Here is an 18,540-nt window from a genome sequence, read left to right as displayed (position 1 = left end):
GGACTGTGAGGGACAGGGACCTTGGGGGCTGGGGACCATGGGGGATGGGGACAAGGGGGGCTGAGGGCTGGAGACCTTGGGGGCTGGGGGCCATGGGGGCTGGGGACCATGGGGGTTGGGGTCAGGGGACTGGGGGGGCTGGATCCCGGACCCCCCACCCCATCCCTGCCCCACGGGAACCCCCCGGGGCTCAGTGCACCTCCCCAGGGTCGCCCATGGGGGTGCAGGGTAGGGTACAGCCCCCCCCCCACCCTGAGGCACTGAGGCTCATCCCAAGTGGACCCCCACATCCTGCTCCTGCCCCCCCCTCCCAGTGCAGGGAGAGGCTGGGGGGGGAGGAATGGGAGTTGGGGGGGAGGAGTGGGGGGTCTTTGTCTCCCTTCCCTTTCTGCTGCCGTGAATGAGGGTGAATGGGGGCGGCCAGGCAGAAAGACAAAGGGGTGGCTGCGGGGGGGCACGGGGGGCACACAGGGGGCTGGGGGGACATCAGGGGCTGGGGGGGACACAGGGGCTGCGGGAGGACACGGGGGGCTGGGGGGCACACAGGGGGCTGGGGGAACACAGGGGGCTGGGGGGACATCAGGGGGCTGGGGGGACACAGGGGGCTGGGGGGACATCAGGGGGCTGGGGGGACACAGGGGGCTGGGGGGGTTGCAGGGGGTGCAGCTGAGGGCAGAGGACAAGGGCTGCGAGGGGCTGCAGTGGGGGGCACCGGCTGTGTGTGTGCACAGGAGGCTGTGTGTACATGTGTGTGTGTGTACATGTGTGTGTACATGTGTGTGTACGTGTGTGTGTACATGTGTGTGTGTCTACATGTGTGTGTACATGTGCGTGTACGTGTGTGTGTACATGTGTGTACATGAGGGTACATGGGTCTACATGTGTGTACATGTGTGTGTACATGCGTGTGCATGGGTGTACATGTATGTACACACGTGTACATGTGTGTGCACCCCTGTGTGTGCACATGTGTGTTTGCACTGGAGCCTCTGTGTGTGTGTGCACATGCGTGTGCATGCACAGGAACAGCTGCGCCTGTGAGAGCTGGGGGGGTGTGCACACGTGTGTGTGCACATGTGTGTACATGTATGTGTGTGCATGTGTGTGTTTGCACATGCATGTGTGTGCACACATGTGTGTACAAGTGTGTGCACATGTGTGCACATGTATGTGTGTACATGTATGTGCGTGCACACACATGTGTGCATATGTGTGTGCACATGTGTGCACATGTACGTGTGTACATGTATGTGTGTGCACACGTATGTGTGCATATGTGTGTGCACGTGTGCACATGTATGTGTGTGTACATGTATGTGTGTACACGTGTGCGCGCACGTGTGCACACATGTATGTGCGCACATGTATGTGCGTGCACGTGTGTGTGCGCACATGTATGCGCACACATGTGTGCACGTATGTGTGTGCACATGTGTGCACACATGCATGTGCACGTGTGTATGCACATGTGTGTGCACATGTATGTGTGTGCACACGTGTGTGCTTGCGTGTGCAGCCAGGATAGACCCCCCCCACCCCCCCCCAACCGAGCTCCCTCAGCCCTGCAGCACCCCTGGGTGGGGATGGAGGGGGGGGGTGGAGTGTCTCTGATCCTGGGGTGGGGGTGGGGGATGGAAGGGGTGACACACAGGGCGCCCTTCATGCCCCCTCCTCCTCCCCCCCGGTGCTGCCAAACAAAGGCCTGGGCTGCAGATGTGCGGGATGCTGCAGATGTTGCTCCCCTCCTGGGGTTCCCTGGGGTCACCCAGCATCCCCCCTCTGTGTCCGTGTCCCCCCACCCTGCCCCACTGTCCTGCACCCCATCCCACACCCCCAGCATCTCCCAGTATGGACCAGATCCAGCAGGGGGGGTGCAGCCCTGAGCCCCCCAAGCACCGTGGGGGTGCAGGGGGGGGGTCTCCCCATCACCCCCTCCCACCCCCCCCAGCAGACAGGAGCTGGCAGAGCCTCTCCCCTTGTTATTTCCTCTTCATTTCTGGGGCTGTTGGAATTACAGAGCTTGGGCTGTTTATTGGCTTGAGTTTAATTAATTTGTGTAATATCCCTGTTAGGAACAATGTCTAATTAAGACTTTTGTTTGTGTGTGGAGGATGGGGGGGGTGGAAGGGGGGGGGGGGGCTCTTCTTTGGGAAAAAAGGGGGAGGGGGGGATAAAAATCCCTGATCATTAATGAAGGGGGTGTTGGGGGGGAAGAAATATGTGCTGGCATCCTTCCAGCGAGCTGCTGGTGAGTGTGCTCGTTACAGATGTCTTAATGAGACAGCGCTTAATAATGGGATTATCATTCACATTGAATCGGGACCAGCAGCTGGGGGAGAGGGAGAGGGAGGGAGACAGGGAGACAGAGAGACTGAGAGAGGGGCTCCAGCACGGCCCAGGCCCAATGCATGGGGAGGGGGAGGCAGAGGATGAGCCCTGGCTTCGTTAGCCATCCCAGCCTCGTTAGCCATCCCAGCCTCGTTAGCCATCCCAGCCTCAATAGCCACCCCAGCCTCAATAGCCACCCCAGCCTCAATAGCCACCCCGGCCTCATTAGCCATCCTGGCTTCATTAGCCATCCCAGCCTCATTAGCCATTCCAGTTTAGTTACCTATCCCAGCCTCCATAGCCATCCCAGTTTCATTAGCCATCCCATCCTCGTTAGCCACCCCAGCCTCGTTAGCCATCCCAGCCTCATTAGCCATCCCAGTTTAGTTACCTATCCCAGCCTCCATAGCCATCCCAGTTTCATTAGCCATCCCATCCTCGTTAGCCATCCCAGCTTCATTAGCCATCCCATCCTCGTTACCCATCCCAGCCTCATTAGCCATCCCAGTTTAGTTGCCTATCCCAGCCTCCATAGCCATCCCAGATCACTAGTCCATCCCATCCTCATTAGCCATCCCAGCTTCATTAGCCATCCCGTCCTCGTTAGCCATCCCAGCCTCATTAGCCATCCCAGTTTAGTTGCCTATCCCAGCCTCCATAGCCATCCCAGATCACTAGCCCATCCCATCCTCGTTAGCCACCCCAGCTTCATTAGCCATCCTGACCTCGTTAGCCATCCTGGCTTCATTAGCCATCCCATCCTCGTTAGCCATCCCAGCTTCATTAGCCATCCTGGCCTCGTTAGCCATCCCTGCCTCGTTAGCCATCCCAGTTTAGTTACCTATCCCAGCCTCCATAGCCATCCCAGATCACTAGCCCAGCTTCGTTAGCCACCCCAGCTTCGTTAGCCACCCCAGCTTCATTAGCCATCCTGGCTTCATTAGCCATCCTGGCCTCGTTACCCATCCTGGCCTCACTAGCCATCCCGGCCTCATTAGGCATCCTGGCTTCATTAGCCATCCCAGCCTCGTTACCCACCCCAGCCTCCATACCCACCCTGGCCTCATTAACCATCCCGGCCTCATTAACCATCTCAGCCTCATTAGCCACCCGTGAGCTCTCCACAGGGATGGGGATGCGGAGGCACCGTGCCTCAGTTTCCCCATGAGCAGCTGGGGCTGGGCTGGGGGGGGTGATGGGGGGGGGAGGGTAACGAGGGGGGGAGGGTAATGAGGGCAGCTCGTTCTGACCCCCAGCAGATGGAGTTTAATTAACACCCCCCCAAACTGGGAGGAAATGGGATTGGGGGGGGGGGGGGAACAACATTGATGGGGATGGGGGGTGAGTCCGCACCCCCTTCCTGCTCCATCCGCACCCTGAATGCGATGGGGACCCCAGGTCACCCCCCCTGGGTGCTCCCTCCCCCTCTGCTCCCCCCCAGCCCTGTCTGGGTGCAGAGTCACCACCCCAGTGCCAGCAGGGTGTGGGGGGGGGGCTGGTGGGGGTGAGACCCCCCCCTCCCCAATAGAGCTGCCCACCCAACCCCAGTGCCTCCCACCCCTCTTTGTGCTGCACCCCAAACCGGCCACATGCCCCCCACCCCTACCCCAGGGGGGAGGATTTGGGGTTCTTGGGGGTCCTCAGGACCCCCCTGCCCCACTTGGGGTATTTGGGGGGAGGGGGATGCTGATCCCCCATGGAAGTTTGGGAAGGAGGATGATGATGATGATGATGATGCTCATCCCCCATGGAACGGAGCCCAGCAGCCCCCACACCACCCACTCACCCCAAACTGGGAGGGGTCCCCTATATCTTAGAGTGGGGGGGTGGGGAGCATCCCACCTCTGGTGTTGGGGGTCCACAGCCCTCTCCCCCCCTTTTCCCCCCCCCCATACCCCAGTCCCGGGGCGGGAGAGGCTGGAGGGAGCAGCCCTGGCCCGGGCTCGGCTCCTGCGGTCAGGGCCCAGCAATGATCCCACAGGCCTGGAATTTGAGGAATTTCCTGCCAAGGCTCTGGAAGCCGAGGGAAGGGAACGAGCTTAACCCTCCCCTCCCCACGCCCGGCCCGCTCAGGCTCCTGGAGAGGGGCTGCCGGGGGTTGGGGGGGGTATTTTGGGGGCAGAAAGTGGGCAGTGGGTCACTTTGGGGGCGGCTTCTTGCTGCTCCCCAGCTTTGGGGTTGGGTTTTGGTGGGAGGGGGAGGCTGGGGACCCTGTGCTGGGGGTTGCTCATGGTGGTGGGGAAAGCAAAGAGCTTCGTGCCTCAGTTTCCCCAGCGCTGCGCTTCTGCCTCCTCCCTGAGCCTCCCCTCCTCCAGCCTCCCCCAGACCCCCTGAGCCTGTGCTCCCCCAGACCCCCCTCCCTGCATCCCCCATCCTGAACCCCTGCGATGCCCCCCCACAGCCCACCAGCCTGGCCCAGGGGTTGGGGGTGGGATGGGGGGGGGGGTCTCAGCCCCTCCAAGGACACACGACAGAGCTCTGTGCACCCCCAGCCTGGCTGGCAGCAGCTCGGGATGGGAAATCCCCCCCCCCCCAAATGGTTAAAGTTGTTATTTTATATCAAATCCACTTGAAAGGGGGTGGGGAGGGGGGAGAGAAGGTGGCTGGAGCCCCCCCCCCCGTGTCCCCCTGAGGGGGTCAGAGGGGCCCTGCTCTGCTGGGGGAGCAATGGGAACCAGGCACACCAAGCCCCCAGCACCCCAATCCTCCAGCACCCTCATCCCCCAGGCACCCCCAGCCCCCAGCACCCCGATCCCCCAGCACCCTCATCCCCCAGGCACCCCCAGCCCCCAGCACCCCGAGCCCCCAGCACTCCGAGCCCCCGGCACCCCAAGACCCCGGCACCCTGAGCCCCCAGCACCCCAATCCCCCAGCACCCCAATCCCCCAGCACCCCGAGCCCCCAGCACCTTGATCCCCCAGGCACCCCAAGCCCCCAGCACCCCGAGCCCCCCAGCACCCCGAGCCTGGCAGCAGGATGTGTGTCATCCCCCCCCAGCAGGGATGCAACCTGGAGAGGAGGGGGAGCAGCCTGGGTGCCCCCCAACCCCCCCCCCCCCCCCCCCCAAATCCCCCACGGGACGGGGCTCAGTGGGTGTCCCCAGCATCAGGGGCCGAATGTGGGGTGTTTGCCCCCAGTGATGGAGCCTTCATCCCGCTCCTCCCCATCACCATCTGCCTGCTTTCCCCCCTCACACCTCCCTGCACGGCGGCGATGCCCCCTCCAAGGGGTGTGCACCCCTGGGCCTTTGCACACCCACGTGCCCCCTTGCACACCCATGTGCCCCCTCTCATGTCCCTGTGCCTTTGCACACCCACCTGGCCCCTCACATGCCAGAGTGCTCCTGCTCAGGCCCATGTGCCCCCTTGCACACCCATGTGCCCCCTTGCACACCCATGAGCCCCCTCACATGCCCACATGCCCCTCACACACCCATGTGCTCCTTTGCATGCCCACGTGCCCCATCACACACTCATGTGCCCCCTGACACACCCCTGAGCCTTTGCACACCCACGTGCCCCCTTGCACACCCATGAGCCCCCTCACAGACCCTTGTGCCCCCTCACACACCTGCGTGCTCCCTTGCACACCTCTGTGCCTTTGCACACCCACATGCTCCTTTGCACACCCAGGTGCCTTTGCACACCCAGTGCCTCTCACACACCCCTGTGCCTTTGCACGCTCAGGTGCCTTTGCACACCCACGTGCTCATTTGCACACCCAGTGCCTCTCACACACCCCTGTGCCTTTGCACACCCAGTGCCTTTGCACACCCACGTGCTCCTTTGCACACCCAGTGCCCCTCACACCCCCCCCCGTGCCTTTGCACGCCCACGTGCCCCCTGGCACGCCCGCGTGCACACTTCCCCAGCTCCTTCCCTTCTCCGTTCCCATGGCAACCCCTCCAAGGCACAACCGCTCTCGGATTGGAAATAAAAGTTGTTTTTCCTCCCCTCCTCCTTTACTCCTCTTCCCCTTCTCCCCCCCCCCCCCCATTTTGATTTCCATTTGGATCATAATCCGCCCGTTGCCATGGCAGCGCTGGCAGCCCTTTATGTCCCAGCCCTTGCAGAAAAGGCCTCTCTCGCCCCCTTCCTTTCCCTTCCCCCGAGTGGGTTTGCTCCTTAAATCCCTCCTTCCCGCCATCCCCCTGCGGCAGCGACCCCGGCAGCGCCGGATCCAGCCCGGCACCGGGGCCCTGGCGTCACCGGCTGTGCCACGCCTGGTGCCACGCCACGCCTGGTGCCACGCCAGTGGGGCTTGTGCAGTGGGCGGGTGGCAAGGAGATCAACCTCCAGCTCCTGGCCCCGAGGGATGCATCCCAGAGAAGTCCAGGATGGAGCCCGGACCAGAGCTCCATCCCTTTTCCACATCCTCTTAACTCTGCCCTGTTCCTCAGCTCACTGAGCATCCTCATCCTCCCCTGGAGCTGGTACCCAGGGTGGGGGTCTCACAGCTGAGCATCCTCCCCTGGAGCTGGTACCCAGGGCAAGGGGTGGTCCCACACCCAAGCATCATCCCCTGGAGCTGGTACCCAGGGTGGGGGGCCCACATCTGAGCATCACCCCTTAGAGCTGGTACCCAGGGTGGGATGTCCCTCATCTGAGTATCCTCGTATCCTCCGCTGGAGCTGGGACCTGGAGCAAGGGGTGGTCCCATGCCCAAGCATCCTCTCCTCGAGCTGGTACCCAGGTTAGAGGGGGGTCCCACAGCTGAGCAACCTCCCCTGGAGCTGGTACCCAGGGTGGGGGTCCCACACTTGAGCATCCACCCCTGGAGCTGGTACCCAGCACGGATGTTCCCATGCCTGAGCATCCTCCCCTGGAGCTGGTACCCAGGGTGGGATGTCCCTCATCTCAGCATCCTCCCCTGGAGCTGGTACCCAGGGCAAGGGGTGGTCCCATGCCCAAGCATCATCCCGTGGAGCTGGTACCCAGGACAAGGGATGTCCCTCATCTGAGCATCCTCCCCTGGAGCTGGTACCCAGGGCAAGGGATGGTCCTATGCCCGAGTATCATCCCGTGGAGCTGGTACCCAGGGTGGGATGTCCCTCATCTGAGCATCATCCCCTGGAGCTGGTACCCAGGGTGGGGGCCCTACACCTGAGCATCCTCCTGAGCTGGTACCCAGGGTGGTGGGGGTGTTCCCACGCCTGAGCATCCTCCCCTGGAACTGGTACCCAGCCCTGCCCACCAACCCCTCCAGAGGGTGACGCGATGGCAGCGTTGTCACTGAGACAAGTGACGTGGGTCACGCTGCCAGCACGGGATGGTCCCTCCATGTGTGTGTGTGTCCCCCCCTCCATCTCCACCTCCCTCCCGCGCCGTGCCCACTCCTGGCTGGGAGCAGGAGGTTATGAAAATGAGCTGTGTGCCCAGGAGACTGTAATTATCTGCTAAGTGTGAAAGCTAGAGTGATTAATTAAGAGATAATAAAAAGAAAAGGAGGCTAGAGAGGGAATAACGGATGCTTTGATGATAAAACCTGAGGTAAGGCAAGCAATTAGGGGAATCTTTATGGAGAGTTAGCTATAATCCCCGTGCTGGCTGCACAGCAGGGGGGCTGCGTGTCAGACAGACGGACAGACAGACCCACGGATGGCAGCAGAGGAACGGTGTGGCCAGGCAGCCAACTGTGTGTGACTGGAGCTGGGCTCCGGCATCCCCGGGGATGCGCTCACCGGGCCGGGCATGGATCCCAGTAAGGCGGGTGGTAGGATCCCAGGTAGGATCTGGGCCAGGAGGAAAGCTGGCTGGGGATTAAACCAAGCCCGAATTAAAGGATGGGAATGTAATTAATGCTGCTCAGCTCATCAGTGGGAAAAGAGAGAGAGAGAGAGGTGCCCAACGACCCCCATCTCACCTCCGGACGCTTGGGTTGCCGGAGGTCACTGGGGATGGCTCTGGATCCCACAGAAAGCAGGGAGGATGCTGCTGGCACAGGGAGGATGCTGCTGGCACAGGGAGGATGCTGCCGGGGGGAGGAGGGAGGAGGGGGGGTGCCCGCGGTTGGGCTGCCTGTCTCTCCCCGCCAGCAACCCGGGGCCCCAGCACAGCAATGGGGTGATTCAGCCCTGGCAAGTCTGGGCATGGGGTGCTGGCTGCTGGGGCAGGACCCATCCTGCCGGCCCCAAAAGCTCCCTTGGTCCCAGCACCGCAGCGGGATGGAGCCCAGTGCTGGATCTGGACCCTTCCTCTGGGACCATCCATGGCTCTGGAAAGATGGAGGCAGCCCCAGGGTGGGGAAGGGGCTTCATCCTCATCCTGTGCCTGCCCCAGAGGGGGGGGAAAAGCATCAACAAGACACCCCCCCCACACACACTCCCTGGGTCTTGTGAGCCCCAGTCACCAAAATGGTTTTGTGAAGGGGGGCTGTGGGGCTGGGGGGGTCACCCTGCTGCTGTGACCCCCACACCACAGCTCCATCCCCTCTGCCCAGGGGGTTTGGGGATCGCAGTGATGTGGGTTCCTGCCTGGAGGGAACGTGGGGGTGGCTGGCATGGCATCGGGGTGCAGGGCAGGGGGACACAGCGGGGTGCAAGGGGGGGGGACACTGAGAGGCAGAGCCTGGCTGCTGCAGCACATGGAGCCAGAGACGGTTCAGCTGCTCCAGGCTGAGGGCACCGTGTGCCCGTGGGGACGTTGGGGTGACCCCCAGCAGGCACCCAAGAGGTGCCTGGGGACCCCACGGTGGGTCGACCACCAGTCCCCAAATGCCCCCCACACACCCCAGCCAGGGCTTAATGCCAAACGCCACCAGCTCAGGGGGTGCAAAGGCCCCTGTGTGTCCCCCAGCACCACATCTCAGCCCCAAAGGGTTTTGGGGGGGGGGAATATTGGGGGGGTCTCTTATTACCCTGCAGCAGACACGGGTCATCTCACCAACCGCATCCCGGCGCCGCGGCTCCGGCTGCGCCCGGGGAGTGAAGCTGCTGCTGCTGCTGCACCGGAGGGAGAAGGGGCAGGTGCCCATCCCCATCCCCCTGACAGGACCACCGGGACCCTCCCCTGCATCCCCCCCCCCACCCTTTTACTTTGGGAGCCACCTCAGGGTGGGGGGCCAAGCCAGGGTGGGGTGGGCAGCGAAGGGCCGGCTCTGACCTCAAAGCACCCGGTGCCACCCCTCTCCTTTCAGCAGTGACGTCTCCCATGGGAGCCACCAGCGTGCAACGAGCGTGTCGGGTCTCAGAGCACACGCTGGGGTGGCCCATAATCTACCCTGGGGGGGGGCTGGTGTGAGCCCCCCTCAAAGCACAACCCCCCCCACTCCTCATCTCTCTGCTGTTTCAATTCTGCTGCTTTTGAGAGGGAAAAGGGGGAAGGAAAGGGGGGGGGAAGGGGGGGCAATAATACAACCCAGAGGAGAAAGAGAAGAAGAATCGCCCAGAAAATGAATAAATATTTCAATTTGAGGCGCAATCACGGCGAGTGATTGAAACAGGGGGGGAAGAATAATGGGTTTCATTTAGATAAGATACTGGAAATTATTTCGTGAGAAATGAAGAGTGATGAAACCCATTCAGCAGCTCCGTGCTCAGCCACATGAATGGCACCCCCCTCCCCAACCCCCAAATCCACACACACACCACCCAGCACAGCTCCAGGGGGAGGGAACCTTCAATTTTACCCCCTAAGAGTAGTGGGGATCATCCCCCCACCCCACCCCACCCCACACACAGCTCCCAGTGCTCCCAGTTTAGAGAGAGCCAAACTTAGATGGTGGGGACCACGATGCTGCTCATGAAGGAGTAAAGGGGAGGGGGGTCACTAGGTCCTTCACCCAAGAATGTGACCCCCCCCACACCCCTCTCCAGCCTCCAGAGGAGCCCCAGGCCCGGCCAGCCGGCTCTTCCCCTCCCTGGAAGCGGCGGTGCTGGAGCTGGGCCCCTCTCACCGACAAGATCCACATGGCACCAGGCGGGAGAGCGGCCGCTTTTGTTCCTGGGAGGGCAGCGGGAGCCCCCCGGCGCTTCCCCCCCCAGCCCCTGCGCAGGGGAGGCTGGGATCTGACCCCCCCACCTCCCCTCCTCTCCTCTCCCTTTCCCCGCCCCAGGCCCCCTAAGAAGCTTTAGCTCCTTCCTTTTAAACCCCGGGTCGGCTCAATTTTTTCCCGCCCCCCCCCCCCCCCCCCTTCCCTCCTGGCATCTTAGCAACGCCGCCCCCTTAATTAAAAATTAGATTGGATTTTTGCAGCAGGGGAAAGAGCCGGGGGCCGTGTAGGGGCTGCCCGGCTCTGGCCCCACTGAGGGATGAGCGGGCTGAGACCTTGCGAGCTCGCTGCACGCATGGAGCGCTACCCCGCTCCCCTCGCAGGGCAGGGAGGCCGAGCTTTGGGGAGGCCCTGGGGGGAATTGGGGTTGTGCCCCCCTATTCCCACCCCCTGCCCCGACTCTGCTCCTCTTGCTCTGTGTGACCTTGGCTGAGCAACAGCCTGTGCCTCAGTTTCCCTGAGGAGAAGCCACAGCGCTTTGGGGGGGGCAGAGAGGGATTTTGGGGGGGGGGGCTTGGGCTGCCCCCCCCCCCCCCCCCGGCTCACGGCAAGCTCTGGAAAGCAATGGGGAGGGGGGAGAGGGAGGGGAAAAGGCTGCACCACGCTGCCCCCTACACCCCTCCCAAGGGTCGCCTGGGTCAGAAGCTGGGGGTCCTGGCTGCTCCCCAAAAATACCCCCCCCCCGGAGGGACAGACAGACGGACGCAGCCCCCCCCTCACCTACCCATAAGCATCCCCACTGCCGGCCCCCCCCCATCACCCGCTGCGCCGGGTCCCCCCCAGCAGTTGGGTGCTCAGGGCCGGGTCCCCACTGCCGGGCACCCTCCTGACCCCGGGTCCTGTGTGTCCCCCCCTCGAATTCCCCCCCCCAGCTTCCCGACACCCACAACTTGCCGCGTCCAACCGGACCCCGACTCCCCGGGGAGCCCCGGGATGAGGGGGGGTCCCAACACCCAGATGTTGGGGTGGGGTGTGCGTGTGGGGGGGGGGCACACACACACAAGCCCTTGACCCCCCAGCCCGGCGCATCCTCCAACGGACCCGGGAGAACGACGCAGCCCCGGGGCGGGGTGGGGGGTGGTGGGGAGAACCAGCCCCGGCTCCATCGGGAACCCCCCAATAAGTGCTGGGGGGGGGGGTCCACCGAGACCGGAGCCGAGGTACCAACACCCTGGGGGGGGGGATGAGCTCCGTGCTGGCATCACCGAGGAGAAGGAGACGGGGCTGGAGGGGGGGGACCGACACCAGGATCCCCCCCCCAAAAAACCCAACCGCCGGGTCCCGGAGGACGAAGCCACCCGCGTTTCCCAACCCCCCCGCCCCGGGAGGAGGAGGAGGAGGAGGAGGAGGAGAGGGGGGGGCCGGGTTACCCCGGGTGGGAGCCGAGCCGGGGCTGGAGCGCTGCCCGCGGAGTTGGGACTCGCACTTCGGGCGGCCCCGCACGGCCGCCCCGGTACCCGGTACCCACCGCCCGGTACCCGGTACCCACCGCCCGGTACCCGGTCCCCACCGCCCCAGTACCCGGGTGCCTGGTGCCGGTCCCCACCGCCCCCTCTATCCGGTCCCCACCGCCCCGCTACCCGATGCCGGTACCCGGTGCCCGGTGCCCGGTGCCGGTACCCACCTTGCCCGTGGGTATCGGCGAGAGTCAGAAGGCAGAGGAAGAGGATCCGCATGCTCCCGCCCCGGCCGCGCTCCGGGCAGGGGGCGCGGGGGGTGGTGGTGGTGGTGGGGGGTGGTGGTGGGGGGTGGTGGTGGTGGCCGCCGCCGCCCCCCCCCCGCCCGCCCGCCCCCGCCGCCTCCCCGCTCGGCTCAGCCCCGGTACCGGTACCGCTAAACCATGGCCCCGGCCGGGGGAGAGGAAGGGGCCGGGGAAAGGGGCCGCTGGCTCCGCTCCGCGCCCGTCCGCGCCGCTCCGCGCCGAGCCCCGAGTGCGCTGCGGGCGGGGCGGGGAGGGGAGGGGCGGGGAGGGGGCGGCACCGCGGGACGGGCGGGAGGGGAGGGGGGGGCGGGATGGGGAGGGGGGGGCGGGATGGGGAGGAGGGGGGGGGCGGGATGGGGAGGAGGGGGGGTGGGATGGGGAGGGGGGGTTATGAGGGGGTGGGGGGTGTGCACGGGGGAGGGGGCGCTCGGGGGAGGGGGCGGGGGTGTGTGAGTGCGTGTGGCGGGGAGGGGGGAGATGGGGGGGGGGGTGTGCCTGGGGGGGGGATGCGCACGGTGGGGGGAGATGGAGGGGGTGAGTGTGGCTGGGGGGGGGGGATGCGCATGGGGGGGGGTATGTGGGGGGCTGTGAGTGTGCCCGGGGGGGTGGTGAGTGTGTGTGTGTGTGGGGTGCGCGTCGGGGGGGCGGTGGGGGGGATGGGGGGGGGGGGGAGTGTGCCCGGGGGGGTGGTGAGTGTGTGTGTGGGGGGGGGGGTGAGGGGGGAAGGGGGGGTGTGGGGGAGTGTGCCCGGGGGGGTATGAGTGTGCCCAGGGGGGGCTGGTGCGGACTCGGGGGGCACTGGGGGGCATCTGGGGTTCTGTGTGTGTGCTCGGGGGGGTGGTGTGGTGTGCTGCAGCTGGGGGGGCTGCGTGTTGGGGTGTGCACACATGTGCTGGGGTGTGCACATGTGTGTTGGGGTGTGCACATGCATGTTGGGGTGCACACACATGTGTTGGGGTGCACATGCGTGTTTGGATATGCACATGTATGTTGGGGTGTGCACATACATGTTGGGGTGTGCACATGCTTGTTGGGGTGTGCACACGCATGTTGGGGTGTGCACATGCATGTTAGGGCATGCACACACATGTTGGGCTGTGCACACACATGTTGGGGTGTGCATATGTATGTTGGGATGTGCACACACATGTAGGACTGTGCACACGCGTGTTGGGCTGTGCACACACAGGTTGGGCTGTGCACATGCAGGTTGGGCTGTGCACACCCATGTTGGGCTGTGCACACGTGTGTTGGGCTGTGCACATGTATGTTGGGCTGTGCACACCCATGTTGGGCTGTGCACACCCATGTTGGGATGTGCACACATATGTTGGGCTGTGCACACGCATGTCGGGCTGTGCACATGTATGTTGGGCTGTGCACATGTATGTTGTGCTGTGCACACCCATGTTGGGCTGCACATCCACACGTGTTTTGCCCGGTGGGCTGTCTGCACACGTGCACACACACCAGTGTGCACACCCCCCGTGCATCACGTCCTCCCGCCGGTGCACACGCGTGTGCAAGCATGTTGGGGGGTTCCACATGTATGTGAGCATGACGGGGGGGTTGTGCTTCTGTCTGCATCTCGGGATGGGGGGGCTCTACATCTCTGTGTGTGTGTGCACCCCCCCAGCACCCCCTGGGAACCCTCTGAGCCCCCCCTCCCCTCCCCATCCCAGCAGCTCCCCCCTTCCCACCCCCTCGGCCCTTCCTCCTGCGGGAGCCCCGGCGGCTCCGGGCCCTGGATGGAGCTCGGCGCCTCCAGAACCCCTCTGCCCGGGGGATGGGGGAGCTTCCAGGGCCAGCAGAGCCAGCTAAGCCCTTGGTGGAGGCAGAAACTTCATCTTTCATGGTGGGAGGGGTTTTTTTTTGGGTGGGTTTGCCTTTTTTTGGTGATTTTTTGTTTTTTTTTCCCTTTTTTTGTGATTTTTTCTTTTTTTTTTTGGTGTTTTTTCTTTTTTTTTTCTTTTTGCTGGTTTTTGTTGGATTTTTTTCCCCCTCCTTTTTTTTTTTTTTTTTTTTTCCCCTTTTCTTAAATAGAATTTCTGGCCCTGAGGGTTTCAGGGAAAACATTGCAAATGGGAAGCAGCAGCGCCCAGCCTGAGTCAGCAGGCAGCATCTCCCAGCTCCACGGGCTTTGCCAAGGGGGTAGGAGAGCAGCACTGGGCCACCCCCGCTGCGATTCGGGGCAGGGGCTGAGCTGGTGGCAGTGGAAGGGGACAGGATTTGGGGGGGTTTTCCCCCTCCCACCCCAGCCATGGGGTCCCACACTCTGTTCCCATGGCTGTGGGTTGGCACATCCCCACATTGAGACAGGAGGGTGGGGGGCACTGGGCTCCCCATCCTTCCTCATCCTCAGGGCCTTCCTCCAGCTTTTCCAGCTGCTCCTGGGCTGTTCACACAGGGAACCCCTTGGATTGAGCCTGGGGATCCCCTTGGATTGAGCCTGGGACCCCTTGGAAGGAGCCTGGGACCCCTTGGATTGAGCCTGGGATCCCTTGGAAGGAGCCTGGGACCCCTTAGAAGGAGCCTGGGACCCCTTGGATTGAGCCTGGGATCCCTTGGAAGGAGCCTGGGACCCCTTGGATTGAGCCTGGGACCCCTTGGAAGGAGCCTGGGACCCCTTGGATTGAGCCTGGGACCCCTTGGAAGGAGCCTGGGACCCCTTGGAAGGAGCCTGGGACCCCTTGGATTGAGCCTGGGATCCCTTGGAAGGAGCCTGGGACCCCTTGGATTGAGCCTGGGACCCCTTGGAAGGAGCCTGGGACCCCTTGAATGGAGCCTGGGACCCCCAACCCCTCCCCAGCACAGCCCCCCCAGGACCCCCAGAGCCGTGGCGGTGGCTCAGCCGCCGGGATGGATGAGAGGAGTAAAAAGAGTGGAAATAAAGGATGTTTTATTAACAGGAACCACTGGTTCTCCTCAGGAGGCGGCTCGTGGGCGACACAGGTTGGGTCCAGATCAGCACAGGGCCGGGGGGGGGACAGGAGGTGTCTCTGGGGGGGACACTGGTTGTCCCATCCTTGGGCATCGCTGTGCCTGGGGATGTCTCTTTACTCCTCACACCCAGCCAAACCTTTCCCATGGTGCTGGAGGGTCCCGTGGGGGTGAGGGGCTCTGTGGAGCTGCCATCATTCCCCACCCCCCCTCATCCTCTCCCCACCCCCCCAAGGCACCCGGAGGAATTTGAGTAGGAGAGGAGATGGCCAAGGAGTGGAGAGGAGGAAGGGAGGGAGGTCAGGGAGCCGGGAATTTGCTGACAGGAGGAGAGGAGAAAGCTGCTGTGGGAGTGGACAGCTGAGCCCGCTCTCCCCTGGGAGCAGGGGGGTGAAGGGGGTGCAGCCTGAGATCCCCCCAAGCCCCCCAAACCTTGTCAAAGTCCCCATGGGGCAGCACATCCTGGGCAGCTGGGTGTTCAGCCCATCAACCCTGGTGTCAGGGCAGCTTGGGCAAGTCCAGCCTTGCAGTGAGCTGTGGCCATCGTGGCCCTGGGGACTTGGGGACCCAAGCCCATCCTTGCAGTGGCCATTGTGCCCTTGGGGACTTGAGCAAGCCCATCCTTCTGTGAGCTGTGGCCATTGTGGCCCTGGGGACTTGGGGACTTGAGCAAGCTCATCCTTGCAGTGGCCATCAAAGCCCTGGGGAGCTGAGCAAGCCCCATCCTTGCAGTGAGCTGTGTCCATCATGGCCCTGGGGACTTGGGGACCCAAGCCCATCCTTGCAGTGAGCTGTGGCCATCATGGCCCTGGGGACTTGGGGACCCAAGCCCATCCTTGCAGTGAGCTGTGGCCATCGTGGCCCTGGGGACTTGGGGACCCAAGCCCATCCTTGCAGTGGCCATTGTGCCCTTGGGGACTTGAGCAAGCCCATCCTTGCAGTGAGCTGTGGCAACTGAGGCCTTGGGGACTTGAACAAGCCCATTGTGGTCTTGGGGAGCTGAGCAAGCCACATCCTTGCAGTGAGCTGTGGCCATCATGGCCCTGGGGACTTGGGGACCCAAACCCATCCTTGCAGTGGCCATCAAAGCCCTGGGGACCTGAGCAAGCCACATCCTTGCAGTGAGCTGTGTCCATCATGGCCTGGGGGACTTGGGGACCCAAACCCATCCTTGCAGTGGCCATCAAAGCCCTGGGGAGCTGAGCAAGCCACATCCTTCCAGTGAGCTGTGGCCATCGTGGCCCTGGGGACTTGAACAAGCCCATTGTGGTCTTGGGGACTTGAGCAAGCCCATCCTTCCAGTGAGCTGTGTCCATCATGGCCTTGGGGACTTGGGGACCCAAGCCCATCCTTGCCCTGAGCTGTGTCCATCAAAGCCTTGGAGACTTGGGGATCCAAGCCCATCCTTGCCCTGAGCTGTGTCCACCTTGGGGACACCCTTCCTGCGTCCCCTGGTCCACATCAGACATCCCTCCTCCCGCATCATCCCCCAGCAGGACCCAGGGCGCAGCCAGACGGGGGCTTTGGGATGGATGTGGGAGATGGGGGGGTTATTTCCAGCCCCCCCCAGCACTGTGCTGGGAATGGCATCAGCAACTCGTCGTCTCCCAGGCGCCGGCGGCGGCGGCGCAGGGTCCCCCGCGGAGCGCGGCGGCCCATGGAAGCCCATCTGTGCCAAGGATAATAACAATCATCAGGGTGTTTATACGGAGCCTGATGGCTCCCAGCAGCTTCCAGAACCCGCTGGAGGAGGCAGCCGCTCGCCCTGCCTCATTACTGGAGCGGAATGGCTAACGAAGCCGCTTGTTAGCCGGCCCAGCTCCAGCGCCGGGGCAGGATTGGAGCTCCCTCCCTGGGGGAGTCGTGATGCCCGGTGCTCCCGCTGCTGTGGTAGGATGGAGAAGGTGGGATTTCACCTCCAGCTCTCCAGGAAGAGGGGAAAAAAATAATCCCTGATGTCTTTTTGGCTCAGGAAAAAGCTCCTCAGGAGGGAAAAGCAGGTGAATCCCCTGCTTAAACACCCAGCCACGTCGGAGGAGTCTGTACCCCAACCCCCCCGACCCCCGTTAAGTCTCCTTATTATTATTATTATTCTATTTTTTTTCCCAAAAAGCAATTATGAGGCAGCTTCTTTCCCAGCGTTGGGATGCTCTGGGGGTGACCTCTATTCCGTGGTAATTAACTGCCTTCCAGGAGGGGCTGTGGCGGGCGCCGCTTGCCCGGCTTCTGCCTGCTCAGCCCAGGGTGATTTGCAAAGAGCTGGAGGGAGACTGGATTTCCTAAGGAAAGGGCAGCTCCTCTCCAGCCTCCTTCCCCCTGCCAGCAGCTCCTCGGCTCGATGGGAAAAGCAATTTCACAAGTGGGTCAAAGTCACGGGGATAAAGGGGATGGGGTGAGGGCTGAGGACTGAATTGGGGAGGCTCAGCCCTGTATCAGACATCAGAGCATCCTCCCTCCTCCCCCCCAGACCCTCCACGACTCCCTGGTGCCTTTTTCCTTTCATTTCTGTGGGGTTTTGGGGCAGGGATGAGTCCCAGGGAGTGATGGTGGGGGTAGGACTCCAGCCCCAGGAGCAGCTCCCGTGGGACCAGGGTCTCCAGCGGGTTTTGGGGTGGGTGCCGGGTGCTGGCCTGGTGCTGGGTGCCAGCCTGGTGCTGGGTGCCAGCTCACAGCTGGTCCTCACAGAGGCATTTGCTGGGTGGATACCGAACAGATGGGGCCGTGCCGGAGCTTCGCCGCGGGGCCGGCGGGCTGGGGCATCCATCAGTGCCTCAACCGGCGCCGTTCTCAGCTGAGATGGGATGGGGGATGTGGGGTAGGGCAGGTGATGGTCACCCAGCCCTGCCCTGGCCATCGGGACCCCAGCACCAGCACCCCAAACCCCTCAGTCAGCTGCCCCCCTTGGGTTAATCCTGCCTGGGGAGGACAATCCACTCCCCTGCCCCCGGCCCCAGACAGCAGCCGAGCCCTGAGCCTGTTTTGGCAGCACTAATCCTGCCCCCACAGCCCTCTGTCTGTCCTGCCTGCTCTGTCTGTCCTTCCCCAGCTGCCCCCCATCACCATGACCAGGTTTCCCCCCCCTCCCTCCACGGTCTCCCCTGGGCACCGCTGACCGGTCCCTTTACCCCTCAGTGCCTCAGTTTCCCCACCTCCCAAATCCTGCTGCTCCCAGCGATGGGCTCAGACAAGGAGAGCAGCTTGGGGTGTCACAGGGTGAAGAGGGGACACAACCTCACCCAGCAGCTCCAGTCACACCCCTCTAGCCACGGATTTAGCCAAAACACCCCCTCCAGCATCACCCCAGGGCTGGTCCAGCCCGGACTCCGAGCATCCCCTCCCACCCAGTGCCAGCACAAAGAGCCATCACAGGGGTGTCACAGCCATTTAATATTTATTTCCCCCCCCAACACACACACGAATTTCACATTGATCCCCCCCTCCTCACCCTAATTCCTGGCTCACACTCCCATCCTCTAACGAGGGTGTATTTGGGGGGGGGGTGTTTGTTTGCCTCCTGGGCTCAGCTCTCAGACAGAGGTGCTAATAAAGCTGACATCTGTCACTGGGGATTAGGTTGGGTC

The 18,540-nt window shown here is 63.2% G+C and overlaps 1 protein-coding gene across 1 annotated transcript in view; it reads right to left on the bottom strand.

Annotated features, from left to right (window-relative positions):
* KIRREL1 (kirre like nephrin family adhesion molecule 1) overlaps positions 1-11,993 on the bottom strand; it is a gene marked incomplete at both ends in the record, with an annotated part of 30,285 nt that extends 18,292 nt beyond the window's left edge. Inside the window, one exon of the mRNA XM_084276557.1 lies at positions 11,942-11,993. Within this exon, the coding sequence (XP_084132683.1) occupies positions 11,942-11,993 (52 nt within the window). The remainder of the gene's footprint in view (positions 1-11,941) is intronic.
* Between the last annotated feature and the right edge of the window lie 6,547 nt (positions 11,994-18,540).

Source organism: Gallinula chloropus (genome assembly GCF_964237585.1).
Source record: "Gallinula chloropus genome assembly, chromosome: 29".
Classification (NCBI taxonomy): Eukaryota; Metazoa; Chordata; class Aves; order Gruiformes; family Rallidae; genus Gallinula; species Gallinula chloropus.
This window is presented reverse-complemented; position numbering and strand designations above follow the sequence as displayed.